A 19,843-nucleotide genomic window follows, 5' to 3' on the forward strand; every position below is an offset into this window, starting at 1 on the left:
ATGGTTCTACACCTTCATTTGAGTCCAGCTGTGTTTGATTATACTGATTGGACTTGATTAGGAAAGCCACACACCTGTCTATACAAGACCTTCCAGATCACAATGCATGTCAGAGCAAATGAGAATCATGAGGTCAAAGGAACTGCCTGAAGAGCTCAGAGACAGAATTGTGGCAAGGCACAGATCTGGCCAAGGTTACAAAAAGATTTCTGCTGCACTTAAGGTTCCTAAGAGCACAGTGGCCTCCATAATCCTCAAATGGAAGACGTTTGGGACGACCAGAACCCTTCCTAGAGCTGGCCGTCCAGCCAAACTGAGCTATCGGGGGAGAAGAGCCTTGGTGAGAGAGGTAAAGAAGAACCCAAAGATCACTGTGGCTGAGCTCCAGAGATGCAGTCAGGAGATGGGAGAAAGTTGTAGAAAGTCAACCATCACTGCAGCCCTCCACCAGTCGGGGCTTTATGGCAGAGTGGCCCGACGGAAGTCTCTCCTCAGTGTAAGACACATGAAAGCCCGCATGGAGTTAGCTAAAAAAACACCTGAAGGACTCCAAGATGGTGAGAAATAAGATTCTCTGGTCTGATGAGACCAAAATAGAACTTTTTGGCCTTAATTCTAAGCGGTATGTGTGGAGAAAACCAGGCACTGCTCATCACCTGTCCAATACAGTCCCAACAGTGAAGCATGGTGGTGGCAGCATCATGCTGTGGGGGTGTTTTTCAGCTGCAGGGACAGGACGACTGGTTGCAATCGAGGGAAAGATGAATGCGGCCAAGTGCTCTGGACCTCAGACTGGGCCGAAGGTTTACCTTCCAACAAGACAATGACCCTAAGCACACAGCTAAAATAACGAAGGAGTGGCTTCACAACAACTCCGTGACTGTTCTTGAATGGCCCAGCCAGAGCCCTGACTTAAACCCAATTGAGCATCTCTGGAGAGACCTAAAAATGGCTGTCCACCAACGTTTACAATCCAACCTGACAGAACTGGGGAGGATCTGCAAGGAGGAATGGCAGAGGATCCCCAAATCCAGGTGTGAAAGACTTGTTGCATCTTTCCCAAAAAGACTCCTGGCTGTATTAGATCAAAAGGGGGCTTCTACTAAATACTGAGCAAAGGGTCTGAATACTTAGGACCATGTGATATTTCAGTTTTTCTTTTTTAATAAATCTGCAACAATGTCAACAATTCTGTGTTTTTCTGTCAGTATGGGGTGCTATGTGTACATTCATGAGGAAGAAGAATGAACTTAAATGATTTTAGCAAATGGCTGCAATATAACAAAGAGTGAAAAATGTAAGGGGGTCTGAATACTTTCCGTACCCACTGTGTGTGTGATATATATATATATATATATATATATATATATATATATATATATATATATATATATATATATATATATATATATATATATATATATATATATATATATATATACATATACATACATATACACACACACACACACACATATATACATACACACATATACATATACACACACATATACATATACACACACATATACATATACACACACATACATATACACATACACACATATACATATACACACACATACACACACACGGAACCTTTAAATCGAAAGCTCCATAAATATTTAGCTTGCATAGAAATTCAGGCCCTTCTGCTCCAGGTCTTGTGATCTCAAAATATTTTAATGGGTTAAAGGCCTTGCACAACTTCATCCAATGTGCTATGTGAAATCCAGAGGAAGCCACAAGGTGGCGTCTCTTCTGCAGATGCCAACAATTCCACACTGTGCATAGTTAATAGCCAGTTCCTTTAGATTTTACAAAGTGCTCTGAAGAGAAAAATGGAGGCAGTCCTAGGAAACCCTTCTGAAAGTGCATATATGGATTTATGGGTTTTCTCTGACTTTGATCATCTGCTGTTTTCAGGTCAATACCTGAGAAAGTACTGAAGACAATTGGAAACTACTGCCAGGCAACTAGAATTTCCAGAATATAGGTAACAAAAGCCCCTTTACTTGATTGGGGTTACCCCAAATACCTACCAATGTACAGAAACTACAGGGAGTAAATGCCTAACCTTACAATTAAATGGGCATAAAATTTCACACCAGCTCTCCTGTGCTAAATCAGATAGTCACCAGCAGACTCATGTCTCTTTAGGATTACCCCAACATATCGTATGCTGGTGCGACTCTACAAATCAGAGGACATAAAAATACTGAAACTGCATTCCTGGCCAGCTAACTTTGGCAGACCTGTGGTAACCCCAATTTATCACAGTGAATGGAAGCCAGCAGAAACTCAATACAGGAAAGCAGATCTGTAAGGCTGTAAAAGAGCCCCTTTAGTGAGTAATTCATTAAAAAAAGATATATTTGTACAATGCAGTGTGTGTGTAGACATTACTAGCATGCATCATTTTCTTGAACCATTTTTACTGATAAAATTGATAACTGCATTCCAAATTTTGTCCTCCAATGAACACAATACTTATAATGATCCTTATAATTGTCTAGAAATGCCACATTAATGACTATAAAGTTTTGCTTAGATAATTAAATTCAATATTTACCTAAATTTACCATAACAGAAATCTCAGATTTGAATTTTTAGAGTCTGATTTAAAGTGAAGCAGCTGACTAGAGGATACACACAGAATACATATTCTGTGCAAGAACTGCAAAAATGCTCCTTCATAGAAGATGGAGCTTCGGTTCTTTTGTTTTATCATTTCATCACAATTCCTATGATGCTAAACATGGAAAATTTGATATCAGATTTGATTACTAACAATTGCATTATATATAAAAAAACGTAAAGCCTTAATACATGTCTCTAAGTAACTGGTCCTCTGAATGAATGAGAGGTTTAAGCTTACCATGCGATATCCTCGAATACACTGTATGAAAATTAGGTCTATTAGCATTGAGTCCTGAAGTAATTTTAGAAATCCTTACATAGATTTTGGAAGGGGAGGAACTGGTCACTTTACCCTGAATGGGCAGGGTTTTTTGATAGCCTACCCACTTTTCCTAGCAAGGTATATCCAGAGATCAATGCCTGTGTTGCCACCTCCCAACTACAGGAGTCCACCCTGGTAAAAGCCAAACTCCATGCAAAAAAAAAAAAAAAAAGTTTTTCCATGCAGTGAGCCTGTGCCTGCATTGCAGAGGTCAACTGCTCGGTTTTGTCTAAGGCAGTGGATAAAGGAGGAGATATGCTTGCCTAATCCTCCGATCCTCCCAGCAAAAGACCAGTCAGACATTCTCCGTGCTCAATCGGTCTTCAGTTGTGGACTGTTCCTGACCTCATCAAGCCCAGAGCAGGCTCCATAGACCAGTAACAATCCACCACTGGACTGTGGGGTAGTGCAGTTTTCTGGTGGAACAAAGGGTCGGGTGAGTATAAGCTTTCGCCTCTCACCTTACTGCATGGGAAAACTATTTTTTGCCAGGAGATGGTCTTTAAGCTCTGGTTTCAGAGCCTTTCTTCTTAAATGACTTCACTGCCCCTACAAACATGACAGTGACCTGGCCACTTGCTTCATCAGAATAGTAAGGCTAGGGCTTCAATGGAGCAGGGAGGCAACAAAGGCATAGGGATTAGCAAATATACCTTGAAGGGGATTCCCGGAAGACACAAATCACTTTGTCCTAAATAGACAGGATGACAGCGACTTCCCAAAACAAATATTGAACATATTTTTTATGGAGGCAATCACTAGACTCTGCAAGTACTGGGATATTTTACCTGGTATCAGAGTTCGTCCATTCAAATATCTTGACACACATCTTCAAAGATGGCCTTTGTCAGCCAATTTCAACAAACATACACCCCACTGATGACTGTGGGTTATCAGTGTTAATAGAGAATAGGTTACATTTCAATTTACAACCCCCCCCCCTTTTTTTTTTCCAACGAATGACAGCTACCTATACTAAAGCATCTTGGTTTCCATGGGTTAAGGACAGAGGAAGAATATTAGTACATTAGAAAGATAGATAAGAATAAAAAGAAAAAAGGCATGGAAAGTAAAAGAAAACAGAACAAATCACTGAGTCACCCTGGATCGTTAAAACAAGTTTTATTATATTACAATTTAATTCTGGCTCCAAAATATTTGGATATTTTTGGGACGTTTGTCTTTTCTGGATTCAGTAACAAACCACAGATGGGTAACATTATGTACAGTTCTATAAAAAAAGAGATTCAGACAGTACACGCACTGCAGGTTTAGTGTGACCGGGGTGGGCTGTGATTTGATCTCAGAAGGTGGATTTTCTAGGTTTTCACACATGCCCCCCTGTGTCCCATCCCCCAGGTGGTGCTGGAGGTTGGGGTCCTGCCAGGGGTGGCGGTAACCGAGAGCCCCTCAGGCGCGAGTCGGGCTTACCTCGGTCTCCGCTGGGTCATCTGAGTTTTCTTCCTCAGTGTCCAGCAATTCAATTGTTAATTGGACCTGCCCACAACTCTGGGTGAACACCAACTGCAAAAAAAAAAGCATCAGTCAGTGGGGAAAACAAATCATTAGTCAATCATATTTACTTACAGGGTCAGTCCACACAAAACTGATGATTTCAGTTATGATAAATGATGGAAAGTTTAACCACCTAACAGTTTCCTAGAACTCTTGGGGACTTGGCACAGCTGTGGGGCTCCTAATGGAAGTACTTATTCTTCTGGTTACAGGTGATAGAACATACAAAAGTGGGTATGGAACACCCAGAACTCCCCAAGGTGGACAGGACAGTCAGGCATTATGACAGGGATAATATGTACTTATCAAAAAGTCTTTGGAGTTCATTGAGGGATACATGCATTCAGATACAGTCAGGTTATAATGCAGCATACAGCAGATTTGGGCAATGGCCAAAAGAAAATTGTAGGCCAGCCCACCCCTCTTTTATCTAGCATTCAAAGAAAAATAAAAAAAACAACACACAAATAATCTAGCAACAGCCACTGACAGGTCACCAAACACTTGAAGAACCAACGCATCTAACTGAACGAGTTTGAAAATTTCCAGCGCTATAGAAATGCCTATAATAAATATCTACTCAGTTGGGACTGAATTAGAGACAGATGGTAAAAGCGACCAAAGGCTCAGCCTTATCTGAGGGTTTAGATAAGAATCAAAGAAACTCAACACAGAGGCGTGCTTTACAACCTCTGCAGGCTGTGTGTCCTAACTGAGCAAATATAGCCAAAAAGTTCTGAATGGACACGGAGGTCTTTGCCGACAGAGGATGACGCCACCTCACCTAAAAAGGAGCTGAGAATGACTCCTATAATTAAGACCCTGTAACAATTCGGGTTTCAGATTAAAGGCGCCGGTTCCTTCTGGAGAATACAGAGTCAACTCCCCAGAGCAAATTGGGTAGTATGGGCTGAGGGCACCGGCGGCAGTGGGACTGTTCCCTTTGCATCTTAGCAAAGACATTTTATTGTAAGCAGCTAGGCCCAAATATGAGGTATGGCCTCAAGTACGCACAAACCCAGGTAGCTGGTGCAGATGAGAGTTCTAGGTAGTCAGGAAAAAAAAAAAAAAAAAGACAAATCACTGTAGATTGGCAGTGAAAAAAGACCAGATATCGATGTGGCGCTTCCTCTAGGTTGAATGACAGGAAAGAGCATTCCGTGCATACACCTGTTCCTCCATCCAGTGGATGGAGTCAGAGCTCAGTTTCTCAGCCATAAACTTTAGCGACAGCGGTGGGAAATCTGAAAGGCGTTCAGTGATGTATACAGTAAAGTAGCTCCCTATGCTCAAGTGTAAATGGCCTTACTAACTGAGTCCTCCGAGACCAGGTACCACAGCTCCGGACCTAAAAAGCACTCCCGTCAGGTCTGAAAAGTACCACAACCTGCAGATTTTGTAAATTTGCCCACTTACAAAGAAATTAAGGGTCTATACTATCATCATAGGTGTATTTTAAATGATAGAGATAGAATATCAACCACAAATTTCAGAAAAATACACATGAAACAAAGGTTATAAATTGAGTTGCAGTTCAGTGACTATGTTTTTGATCCCCAAGCAAAACATGACAATTGAAATGAAAGTATTGAAGTATTGGTGAAGAAACCCTTGTTGAAAGGCACAGAGGTAAGACTTTTCTTTGAGCTGGTTACCAGGTTTTAAACACATCTCAGGAGGTATTTTGGTCCACTATTTACAGATCTTCTCAAAGTTTCTTGGCTGACGCTGGGCAACTCGAAGTTTCACCTCCCACCATAAATTTTTTATAGGATAAAGGGATGGGAAGGTAGAAGGTTTTTTTTATCTTAATGAATTCTAAAAGGGACCCAAGGAGGAGGATGATCCAGGCCATTATGTGCAAAACAAAACTTTACAATCACTTTTAAGGTCTGGAAACTGGCTAAGCCACTCCACAGCCTTAATGTGCTTCTGCTTGAGCCACTCCTTTGTTGCCTTGGCAGGATGTTTTGGGTCATTATCATGCTGGAAGATCCATCCACGACCCGTCTTCAGTGTTCAGGGAAGGTGGTTTTCATTCAAGATTTTACAATACATGGCCCTGTCCATTGGCTACTCAAAGAAGCAAAGTCGGCCTGTACCTTTAGCAGAGAAACAGCCCCAAACCACGTTTCCACCTCCGTGCTTGACTGTAGGGATGGTGTCAGCAATTTTCTGAAGGTGTGACTGAAGGTCATAGTCGGCATTTTTCTTCCTCCAAAAAACTGCGAGTCGAGTTAATGCCAAAGAGCTAAATTTTCGTCTACTCTGACCACAGAACTTTCTCCCCAATCCTTATCTGAATCATTTAGATGTTCGTCGAAAAACATTGTTCATTGACAAACTTTAGACGGGCCTGTACTGTGCCTTCTTGAGGAAGGAGACCTTGCGGGCGCTGAAGGATTTCAATCCATGGCGGCTTATTGTGTTTACCAATGGTTTGTTTGCCGACTGTGGTGCCAACTGCCTTGAGATCATTCATAAGCTCCTCCTGTGTAGTTCTGGGTTGATCTCTCACTTTTCTCATGATCATCCTTACCCCATGAGGTGAAATCTTGCATGAAGCCCCAGACCAAGCGCGATTAATGTTCATTTTGTATTTCTTCCATTTGCAAATAATCGCTTAACAGTTGTCTCCTTCTCCCCAAACTTCTTGCTGATGGTCTTTTAGCCCATTACAGCCTTGTGCAGGTCTACAATCTTATCTCTGAAGTCCTTTGACAGCTCTTGCTCATGATGGGGTTTGAATTGAAGAAAAATTCTGTGGACAGGTGTGTCTTGTTTGTTGTTTGGAGCGCCTTCTTACAATGACAGGACTAATCTGTTTACCACATGAGCACATACTGTAGCCAATCTGTGGAGCCAGTATTTTTGTTGGTTGGTAGGGGATAAAATACTTATTTTACTCACTGCATCTTAATTTAAAACATTTGTATCATGTTTTTTTCTGGATTTTTGGTTGATATTCTGTCTCTATCATTTAAAATACACCTATGATAACAATTATAGACATTCATTTCTTTGCGAGTGGGCAAACAAAACATGCAGGGGATCAAATAATTATTTTCGCCACTGTGTGTCTAAATCCAGCATGGTCTGTGTAAAGCCTCCAACGCTAGGGACAGCATCTACATACAGACTAGCTGAGGCAGCGGTTTAGTGAGGCACTTTGATTGAAATCACAAAAAGGTAAAAAGAAAAAAAAAACAACAACAAAATAGAATAGACTATTTTCAGCAGAGCTGAAGACTATTTTATCCCAGGACCCTAGCCCAAAAAAAAAAAAAATGAGGCATGCAGGATAGGGGTAATACAGGCTTACAATTGTTCCATTTGCCAGGGTCCAAACCTTCTATAGGCAGGACTGTACTTGACTTAATTTGTCAATTAATACTGAAGAAAATTTGTTGGGAGTTTTCCAGACATACAAAAAACTAGGGGCTGACTCAGCCCCTCAGATTCTATCTATAAATGAGTTATCACTTCTGGGTGGACTGACCTTTAAGGTAAAGCATTCATTAGAAATACGATTTTCTTAACATTTGTGCTATTAAAAAGTCATCAGTATGAAGAAACTAAACATTTTAGAGAGCTGTGAGCTGCCTCTTTCACAAAACTAAAATCAAGTCAATATAGTCTTGCAAAGGAGTGTAATATAAATAACAGCCTCTTCTGGTGACAAGGATTGTTCATAGGAAACCACCCACAATTACTGAATTTAAATCCATCACTTAATAACTTAGAGAACATCAGAAGCAGTATTAAAATAAAATTAGGCAGCCCCATCAGAGATGTCCTTGGAAAAATAAATTGACATATCTCCTCCTGAGGCCATCGTGACATATTATACCACAGCTATTTGCCAATTTACGGTGATGGAATGTGAGACTCAATACGAGTTCCAATAAATCTGAACTCTGCAAGATAAAAATTGACCCTTGCAATAGGGTGTACTGCTAAGCGTTAAATGCTTATTTTGGTCTAGGGGGGGATCAAAAGCTGCTATACTTCCCCTATTCCCTTTCTCCCAGGCACACGGCTGGTCCCTGAAGCCACTCTCCTCAAAGAAACTGATGTCTACACGTACAATACAGGACCTACAGACCTGATAAGGAAATTGATTACTTATTTCCTTAGTTAAAATTGGCTAGTGGTCTCACAAATATCTAATAAGTGCTAAACCTGGTCAAGGAGCCATTATAAGGACATACACTATAATGTCAAAAGTATTGGGACAACTGCCTTTACACGCACATGAATTTTAATGGCATCCCAGTCTTAGTCTGTAGGATTAAATATGGAGTTGACCCATCCTTTGCAGCTATAACAGCTTCAACTCTTCGTGGAAGGCTGTCCAAAAGGTTTAGTGTGTCTATGGAAATGTTGGACCATTCTTCCAGAAATGCATTTGTGAGGTCAGGCACTGATGTTGGACAAGATGGCCTTGCTCGTAGCCTTCGCTATAATTCATCCCAAAAGTGTTTTCAGGTTGAGGTCGGGCCAGTCATTTCCGCCTGTCCGTTTTTTTGGCGGATCTGAACGGTCCCCCCATGCATCTCTATGGGGGATCGGATGTCAGCGGAGACATGTCCGCTGACATCCGATCCGTCAAATCTGGACGGATGGAAACCCTATTTTCCATCCGTCCAGCGGATCAGATGAGAACGGACCGACGGTCCGTTCCCATCCGATTTCCCCCATAGGGATGCATGGGGAACTGACAGCTGTGTCTCCGCACACAGCACGGAGACACGGCTGTCTTCCTCCTGCTCAGTGGGGGATCGGCGGCTCGATCCCCCGCTGAGAAAAACGGAATCCGTCCGACGGACGGATAGTGTGAAAGGGGCCTTAGAGTGCAGACTGAGAGCTTGGCCTTCTCTCCAACATCAGTGCCTGACCTCACAAATGCGCTTCTGGAAGAATGGTCAAACATTCCCATAGACACACTTCTAAACCTTGTGGACAGCCTTCCCTGAAGAGCTGAAACGGTTATAGCTGCAAAGGGTGTACCAACACAATATTGAACCCTATGGACTAAGACTGGGATGCCATTAAAGTTCATGTGCATGTAAAGGCAGGTGTCAAAATCCGTTTGACAACATAGTGTATACATGGCTTTATCTTAACTGATTTAAGGCTTGAGGAATGCTGATTGACCAACCCACCACCTCCCTTAAAGACAGACACAGATTCGGATGCGGCCAGGCAGGGAGGGGGGGGGGGGGGGGGAGAGGATGAGGGAGAGCTGAGAGGAAACACAGTGGATGACAGAGGCATGTTAACTGACCACGGTGTAAGGGCGCAGCAGTCATAATATGCCCTGGTCAGTTTACAGAGGGGAGGACAGAAACTGGCAGGATCAGCCAGGTTTTTTACAGTTTCCAGAGGGGCAGGCTAGACAGGACAAGAACTGTGCTTTATAACCTGCTATAAGGAAACAGGATTTCCATTTTTTTTTTTTTTTTTTTTTTTTAAGGGTAGCAACTCCTGGTAAAGTAATGTCGCTTCCGCTCCCCTATGGGGAACACAAGTTCTCCTCCCGCAGTCTTCTGGGACATGTGACAGGTCCCAGTTGACTGAGGGACCATTCACAATGCGCAGCACATCTCGCGCATACGCAGCAGGCACCTGGCGATGAAGCCGCAAGCTGTCACAGCCAGGTGCCCACAGTTAACATGCTGGGGCCAGATGGATCATGGGACAGGTGAGTGGCTGTTTATCACAAAAACTATAGCTGCTGACCTAACTTTTTTTTTTACACAGGAGACTGGAGCTCCCCTTTAGGCATTGTTCTACAACAGAAGGGATATTCTGCTCTTTTTAATGGCAACAGCCTTAAACATAGGGAACAGACCAAGCCCCTTACCTTGAAACAGTTCTCATCCGACATTAGCTGTTCAGACTTTCGCTGGTAGTTGGCTTCATTCAGGCTGCGTGATGCTTGGGTAGCAATAAGACCCCCTGTGGAATTGCAGCTGCTCTCGGAGAGGTAGAGATCAGTCACTTGGACACAGATTTCATCACTGACTATGTGCTGGAGCTAGGGAGGGAGGGGGGGGGGGGGGGGAGAGAGAGAGAGAGAGAAAATACTGTTGGTTTAGTATTAATGACAGAGGAAGTATATACTATTTCCATAGACCAGTCTCTCTCAACCAGGGTTCCTATTGCCATAGACCAGTCTCTCTCAACCAGGGTTCCTCCAGAGGTTACTAGGGGTTCCTTAAGCAAAGAACAACTTCTGCCTTTCAGATAAATATCCTTTGACACCACTTATTAGCGAATAGCTATCTGTAATTGGGCGATTCTGCACAATGAACGCAACATGTAAGGAGCATTCTTTCAAAGGACTAGAATACATTAATAAATTCATGAACTGTAGATAGAGGAATTAACAGGGGTTCCTTGAGACCAGAAAACTATTTCAAGGGTACTCATGTTAAAAAGGTTGAGAAAGGCTGCCCTAGACAATAATGAAGGAGGTCAGTATTTTTCATAACAGTTATTGCTAGCAGCTATAGTCGTTGGCAATACATCGCAGGTAACAATTCAGCATGCTGGCAGTACCCAAGTCGATCAATGGATTGACTTGGGTACGATCAGCCTGCCCATACATGGTTCAAATTTTAACCAATCTGCCGAACCAATCGAAAACTGAACCGTTTATTGGTTTGAATGGACAATTTAATTTTTATTTAATTGCATTCAGCTTTATATTGGTTATATACACTTTTAAAAGGGGGATTCTGAGCTTTACATGTTACAGATAAAAAGCTTAAAAGGGATTTTAAAGATATTATTTCTTTGAAATAAACATGTTATACTTACCTGCTCTGTGCAACGGGTTTGCAGAGAGCAGCGCTGATCCTCTTCTTTTTGAGTCCCCTGCTGGTGGCCCTGGCTCCTCCCCCTGCCAAGTACCCCCATTAGCAAGCCTCTTGCTATACGGGCGTACAAGCAGGCTTGTACTCCTGTGAATGGACATTGTCCATTCAAACACAGAGTGTGGCTAGGCCCAGCCCCCTGCTCGCTCATGGGCTCACTGGCTGTGACTGACAGCAGCAGGAGACAACATACAAACAAAAATTAAAAATGTAGGGGATTCAAAGCCCAGCCATCTTGTGCAAAAATAAAATATTGCATGAAACCAAATAAATCAATGCTTTTAGCAAAAACAAAAAAACAAAAAAATCTAACAAGCTGCCAACTCCATTCACAATGAGGACATCAAGAGATCATTTTAAAATTGGGCACAATGTAAAAAAAAAAAAAAAAAATGTACACGTCAAATAAATCCATAGGGCATGACCCAAAAATATATATCTGAATAAAAAAAAGTTTGCAAAAAAAAAAAAAAGAAGTAAAACACATTGCCACTTACAGCCTTGGCAATAATGGCATGGATGACTACCAATGCAATGAAGGAGTTTAAAGGCCAAGTTCACCCTCAGTAAAAAATAAATGCACATGACTTTGCTGGTAAAAAAAAAAAAAAAAAGAAAAATGTGCATTTGTTTACACAGGAGCCTGCAAAGAATCGCCCCCACAATTAGTGGATCACATGTACAATGTCAGGTTCATGCGGACGCTGCTGACCATGCTCTGCACAAACCTCCATACAGGCTGACCCGTTACTTAGCTGCAGGAAGTGTCAGTAACCTAGGATAGCACTCATTAGTACCCTGGTAGTTCAATAAAAACTACAACACTTTCTTCACTTTCGAGTGCCACCAGGCCGGTGTAGTAATCTCCTGTACGACACAAGTACGAGTCCCAGCCTCTTCTATATCAATCCACCGGGCATGCCGGAACTGTCATGCACAGGAGATTACTACACCAGCATGGCGGCACCTGAAAGTGAAGAAAGTCCGCTTGGCTTGGAAAGCTTTTCTTTTTGTTTTTCATTGCTACAGCCTGCAGATCGTTCACCCAGTCTCCTCTCTGCCTCTGTCACCCCCCCCCCCTTTCCTTCATGACTGGGATGGTTGTGTTTGGTATGGGAGGGGGTCTTCAATCTGAAAGGTGTGGAGGTGCCCACTAGCAGGACCTGGTGGTGTGTGTTGAATCTTTTAACAATTGCTATATGTGGCAGTCTCTTTGCTGAATTGGGCCAACTCTGCTGAATATATGGGTGAAAATAATAAAAAAAAAATTGCACTGAAGGACTTGGTGGGATGGCCAGCGGGCAGGCCCTTGGGAATGTTGGTGGTCAGGCCTGGACGGGGGGGGGGGGGGGGAGCCTAAAGCTGTATAAGGGGCCCCAAAATTTCTAAAGGCTGCCCTGGGCTCTGGCAAGTATTAGAGGGGCTGCGCGACACTGTACCCAAATAAAATTTTTGTTCTCCCCCCCCCCCCCCCCCCAAGAAATAGAGCTTTCTTTTGGTGGTATATGATCACCTCTGCTGTTCTTTTTTGTGCTAATAAAAAAAAAAAGCAGACAAGTTTGAATATATATATATATATATATATATATATATATATATATATATATATATATATTATATTTCTGCTATAAAATATATCCAACATCTCATTTCTAATCTAAGTTAGGCCAATACATATTCTGCTACATTTTTTTTTTAAACCAAAAATAAGAAAAATCCCAATAAGCATCTATTGATTGGTTTGCACAAAAGTTAGTGTCTACAAACTGTAATTAACAGGGGCTGGCAGTCAGTGTGCGCATTACTCCTGCTGCATGCACCCCAGACCAGGTACTGGCACACAACCGCCGCCCTACCCGCAGTAAATATACAGTGGACAGTCCGCAAACGGTTAAAGTAGGAGAATACAGCAGAATATCAGACCTCCACAATAATAAAAAAGGATCAGCATGAATCACATCTAATTGTATTATCACACACCACAGGTCTTTAAGGAGCAAGAACAAATTCTAACAACGGCAGCAAAGAAAACGTTAATACAAATGCAGCCAGCAGTTTAAGCTCCCAGACTTGTTGGATGTGTGCAGTCCAGGGACATAACACTAACAGATAAGAAACCACCAACCATGACCCAGTGAAATAATGAGGACCAAGACTTTACTGAGTAACTATATACCCATCAAATCTCAGCACCCAGGTCAGCAGGTCACAATCCTTTATTATAACATGCAGGACAGAGATATAAAAAGTGAACGATCACATTCATTGCCACATCCCCAGCTTAATGCAGTGAAAGGGACAGGGAGTGGGCAAACAATTGAAGCTATTTTTACACAATTTCATTCTGATGACAACATAAAATTTAGTAGTAAATGTGCTACTATCAATAGAAGCATAGGTTATAGTGAATATAGGGAATAATTATTGTGCCATTCCCAGAAGACTTAACGAATATGCAAGCCAATAGAGGAAAACAAGATTAAGCTCTTTCCATGGGTTTTGTTGCCTAGAATGGACATCAAGCAGTGGCAGGCTGGCAGCAGCACCCTAGTAAAGGTCTTGTAAAAAAACAGATAGTTACGGCTTAACTTTCTAATCACGCCTATGAGCGGCATACAATCTGACTGGCACAAACTTTGCTGCACGCAAAGATCTAAGTTTTGTCCTTAAAGGACCTGTGCACACTGCTATATACCCTTACATATTTCAAGCAAACTTACTGATAAAAAACAGGGGCTGTTGGTGTGCAATACATGCTCAAGCTAGCCAACTACATCATAGTGAGCCCTCCCTAGCCTTTCCCTACTTAACTAAAAAATGCTAAATACTGGTTTGTCTAGATCAGTGGTCCTCAACCCTGGCCTACAGGGCCCACTAACAGGCCAGATTTGCAAGATAACTGAAATACATCCCAGGTGAGATCATTTGCTGCTCAGTGATTGCAGTACTCTAGTCTGCATCTCCCCAAGGTAATACTTAAAATCTGGCCTGTTAGCGGGCCCTGAGGACCGGAGTTGAGGACCACTGGTCTAGATCATACCTAAAAAGTCAATAGTACCAATAAAGGGCAGGCACAGCTGGAGAAGAGCTACAGTCTCAGTCTGTATTTGGTACAGTAAGCACAGTAGAGTGAAGATTGGGATTGCTTTGATGCAGTTGGCCTGCTTGAACTTGTATTGCAATACATCAGTGGTCTCTAAACTGCGGCCTGAGGGTTCACATGCGGCCCCTTGCCTGCCTTTATCCGGCCCTTGGGGCACTATTCCTCATACTGACTCCCAATGATGGGGCACTGTTCCTCCCACTGACCCCAATAAAGAGTTACTATTCCTCCACCATTTTCACTCATGGACACCAATGTGGGGAGCATTATTCCGCCCATTGACACCAATGTGGGGGGGGCACTATTTCTCTCAAGGACACCAATGTGATGGGGCACTAGTCCTCTCATGGTTACAAATATGGGGGCACCATTCGTCACTCTGCTGACATTAATACTGGGGCACTATTCCCCTCATTGACACCAACGATGGGGCATGGTTTACTCCAACTGATGCCAGGACATTTTCTACGCCCACTGGTCACAGTCCAGCCCCCTCTAAAGCCTAAAGGACAGTAAACTGGCCCTTTTTATAGAAAAATGTGGAGACCCCTGCAATATATAAACCAAGATTCTCTTTTTATGCAAATATCTACCTAAAGTATGTAAAACACGTATGGCGGTGTGCATAGTTTTACTTTAGAAGCTTTAGTTTTACTATGTGATCACATTTCTGTAGCTCCTCCGGTTATACATATGTAAGCATTTTGCATTTGAGCAGAAGCACATCTCAGCTTCTATTACAAAATGCTTGTAAGAGGTTTTGTTGAGTACCAGAAACGACTATCAGAGGAAGGCCCGCATGGTAAACCCAACTTCACACCCAAGTACCCCAACCTTTCATATTCCTGATTTTGGTACCATGTGTTCGTGTTGAAAAGTATCCTGTTCTCTTTGTATTGCTTCCTTTGTGAGAAATACCTGGTGATCCTACCAGGCACTCTGATTTCCTATTTAAAACTGACCACATTAGGCATAAGAGAACAACCACCCCAGCATGGTCAGTTTTCAGGCTATTCTAGGAGCTCAGCTTGTTTGCTTACCAATGACCAAGACATTTGCCAACACACCCTGCAAAGAAATTTACTGGGAAGCCCAGTGTAATGCTGTTTCTCCACCCCCACCTCTCTAACCCCCCCTTAACACAACTTAGATCAAGGGTCATGTGATCACTTATAAAGGAATGAAAAAAAAAAAGTATTCATACAGAAATGTTTCACCTTTCATTCCTGCTTTAAACTGAATGGGTTGTTTTACAAGGTAAGGGCTCAAATATACTTTAAAATTTATGGCTGGTCTCTGTTTTATATGGGTGATCATGCCCTTCATGTCACAAGAAATAGATTCTTCCAGCACTCACCTGCCTGACTATGCTCTGGATCAGTTTATCCATAGTAAAGGCAATGAAGGCATGGATGGTAAACATTTCCCGCAGGGAGTCTTCATACTGGTTTGAGTCCATATTCCCGTCCAGCAGGTTCCGAACCATGTCTAGGAAAGCTGGGTAATAATCCACAGCCTCTATATCCACTGTAGAACAAGTTGGATAACATATATACTTGTCAACATATTCATGTATTAAATTACACTGTACCTATAAACATATTTATAATGGCTTCTCACTGTTGGATGGTGGCCATTTGTGAAGCAAATTATAAAGTGGAACAGCAATAGTACGAGGGAGCTGATGTATGTAAACGTTAGCATTAACTCGCAGCTTTGCCCAAGGTTGCCATAAGAAACTCTTCAGTTTTTGTAAACTAGTCTCTATCAGGCAGGAAGGAAGGAATTCTGTTGTGTATAGATCACAATTACAACAGCAAATATACAATCTGAATGTGGTGCAGAAATAGGATTTTTGACTTCCTGTAAAATCCATTTCTCTGATGTTCATTGATGGAGACAGCTCCTTGTATTCATAATTATTGCAAACAGAAGGGCAGCGCCAACAAACTAATTATTAAACAGTGCAAGTTTACAAAAAGTCCATATGAAGAATAGGTGAGAATCCTCCACACCCCAGTGAGGGACAGTATGGATGAAATCGGGTCACCAAACACCACATGAATACAGGCAATCTGCTTAACCACTTGCCGACTGCTGCACGACTATTTACGTCGACAGTCAGCCCCTCACAGGCAGAGTGACGTAGATATACGTCGCTAGCCTGTGAGGGTCTAGGGAGCGAGCGCGTGCCCCCGGAGGCGCGGTCACGGACCCCCCCCCCCCCGCGCGTGTGTGTGTGTGACCGGCGGACCCGATGTCCGCCGGTCACTCAGCGATAGTCAGTGCAGAGGGAGAAAGCCGCCTGTCATTCTCCCCTGTGTAGAAACAGTGATCATACGGTTCTACTATGTAGGACCGTTGATCACTGTTCCTACACCTCAAGCCACAGCCAATCACAGTTAGAATCACGCCCCCTAGGGACACACACCACCCCTCCCTCTCAAAAAAAGTTAACCCCTTCACTGCCAGTGTAATTTTACAGTAACAGTGCATATGTATAGCACTGATTACTGTAGAAATGTCACTGGTAACCCCAAAAGTGTAAAAAAATGTCAGTCAAGGATCTGATCTGTCCGCCGCAATGTTGCAGTAACGAGGAAAAAAAAAAAAAAAAAAAAAAAAAAATCGTAGATCGCCGCCATTACGCGTTAAAAAAACAAAAATCTTTCCCTTTGTTAGTAAACGCGATAACTTTTGCGCAAACCAATCAAAATACGCTTTTTGCGTTTTTTTTTTTACCAAACATATGTAGCATAAAACAAATTGGCTGAAAATGTTAAAAAATTTAGATTTTGACTTTTTTTTTGGGGAATTTCATATAAAAAAAAAATGTGAAAAATATTGCCATTTTTTGCAAAATTGACGCTCTTTGTTTATAGCGCATGATCAAAAAAAAAAAAAAATCGCACAGGTGATCAAATACCACCAAAAGAAAGCTCCGTTTGTGGGGAAAAAAAGGACGTCAAATTCGTTTAGGTACAGCGTCGCACAACCGCGCAATTGTCCGTTAAAGTCACGCAGTGCCGAATCGCAAAATAGGCCCTGGTCAGGAAGGGGGTAAAATCTTCCTGGGCTTAAGTGGTTAAACCAGCATGAATATACCAGGAATGAAGAATGATCCAGCAAAAACCTCAAAGTATCCGTTAGATCCATGGAAATACAGTGTTAAACACCAATAAACCTCTCGAGTCCAAGGATCCAAGATGCTCTCAGAATACAAATAAACTGAGCTGCAGGTTTGGTAGATGTGTCCTAGGAAATCTCCTCTCCTTTCCTGGACAGCTCAGTTTATTTGTCTTCTGAGGGAATCTTGGATCCTTGGAGTCGAGAGGTTCATTGGCGTTTAACACTGCATTTCCATGGATCGGGACAGATGCCGGAGGTTTCTGCTTGATCATTCTTCATTCCTGTATATTCATGCTGGTGTTGACTTCTATAACTTGAGAGTCAACACTACCTGGTAAGCAATTACATGTATTCATGTGCTGTTTGGCGACATGATTTCATCCATACTGTCACTCACTGGTGTGTGGAGGACTCTCACCCATTCTTCATATGGACTTTTTATGAACTTGCACTGTTGAATTTTTAGTTTATTGGCGCTGCCCTTCTGTTTACAATAATTTATAGTGTGTTATAATACGTGCTGTGCTGGCTGCCTTATTTTGACCCTGTTTTTTTCCAAGCGCAGATATCTTTAAAAATGTTCTGAACTATTCATAACCTTTGGGTTATACTGTCCACTACAGGAGTAGGACACTAAGCAAAAAAATAAATTCTGGCTACACACATGGGCAGTCCCAGGGGGTATAGTCCCTCTCTCTTCTATAGCCACTCAGTTTTGTAACAAGCAGTGTCAGGAGAAAATATCACCGCAGGAGTGAGTGCTGTGTCCGTCAATGAACATCAGAGAAATTGATTTTACGGTAAGTCAAAAATCCTATTTTCTCTTTTAGACGGACACAGCTCCTGGTATTCATACCAATTGAGACATCCCAAAGCAGTGTTAAACATGAGGGGTTGGAACAACCGAAAAACTTCTAAGGCTAAACATTAGCCAACCAGGTAACAGGGGCTCAAACAACCGGAGCCCACCTGAAAAAAAACAATACACCCTCAAAGAGAATCAGGTCATCTAAAACAGCAGCCTGCAAAACTTTGCGACCAAATAAAGCATTCGCAGATGCCAACACATCCACTTTATAAAACTTTGTAAAAGTGTGTACCGACGACCAGGTGGCCACCTTGCAAACCTGCGACACTGACGCCCGATGACGGAAGGCCCAGGAGGCCCCAAGCGCCCTTGTAGAATGTGCCTTGACAGGGAAAAGAGGAACCTGACCCCTGATGGAATAGGCCTGAACCACCGTCTGTCTGATCCATCTGGAAATGGTCGCAAAGGAAGCAGACAATCCTTTGAGGTCCATTCCTGAGCACAAATGGAGAGTCTGGCTTCCTAAAAGACTCCGTAACTGCCAGGTACACCCTAATTGCCCAGACCACATCCAAGGCAATTTCCTTTGGATGTTCAGGCATGTGACAAAGGGAAGGCAACACAATGTCTTCATTCAAAATAAAATCAGAGACAACCTTTGGAAGGGACGACGAGAGGGGCAAAGAACCTCCACGGAAGGTGGACAGGATAACGCTGCCAGTTCAGACACCCTGTAGGGATCAGAGTTGATCCCTACCAAAAAGGCCACCTTCTGGGACAGCGTAAGCAGGGGAATCTCCTGAAGTTTCTCAATGGGAGGCTTCTGGGAGCTTGAAAGCACCAAATTGAGGTCCCAAGGCGGCACTGGAGGAACCAAATGTCGGACACCCTGAAGAAAGGTACGCACCAGGGAGTGAGTGGCCAAAAGGTCATTGGAAGAAGACACCTGGCCCTTGAAGGTACTCAAGGCCAATTTCTGTTCAACCCCCCATTGAAGGAAGGTCACGATCCGAGCCATCAAGAAGAAGCAAGGATGATCCCCAGAGACTCACACCACGCAATGTACCTCTTCCACATATGATGATGGATCTTCCTAGAAGTAGATTTCCTAGCTTTTAACAGCATTGGAATCACTGACGCAGACAAACCTCTATCCATCAGCACCTGGTGTTCCACAGCCAAGCTGTCAAAGCCAGCGACTGTAAAGCAGGATGGAAGATCGATCCCTGAGAGGAAGCTTCAAAGGAGTGTCGGCGACCAGCCGCACCAGATCGGCGTACCAAGCCCGGCGAGGCCAGTCTGGAGCCACTACGATAACCGGAATCTCTACTGCCTCAATCCTGGGCAGAAGCTTGAGAGGAAGGAAGACTTAAATTAGCAGATACTGACCCAACGGGGCCACCAGCGTGACTGTGGCGTCGGCCAGAGGATCCGTTAACCGAGAC

At 42.9% G+C, this 19,843-nt stretch overlaps 1 protein-coding gene across 4 annotated transcripts in view; it reads right to left on the reverse strand.

Annotated features, from left to right (window-relative positions):
• SIN3A (SIN3 transcription regulator family member A) overlaps positions 1-19,843 on the reverse strand; it is a 123,710-nt gene that overhangs the window by 43,581 nt on the left and 60,286 nt on the right. For all 4 annotated transcript variants that reach the window (XM_082253074.1, XM_082253073.1, XM_082253072.1 and 1 more), the window contains 3 exons: positions 15,819-15,988; positions 10,344-10,517; positions 4,394-4,486 (listed from right to left, as the gene is read on the reverse strand). In XM_082253074.1, coding sequence (XP_082109200.1) covers positions 4,394-4,486; positions 10,344-10,517; positions 15,819-15,988 — 437 coding nt within the window. The remainder of the gene's footprint in view (positions 1-4,393; positions 4,487-10,343; positions 10,518-15,818; positions 15,989-19,843) is intronic.

This window comes from Pelophylax lessonae, assembly GCF_965119305.1.
Source record: "Pelophylax lessonae genome assembly, chromosome: 4".
In the NCBI taxonomy this organism is placed as follows: domain Eukaryota; kingdom Metazoa; phylum Chordata; class Amphibia; order Anura; family Ranidae; genus Pelophylax; species Pelophylax lessonae.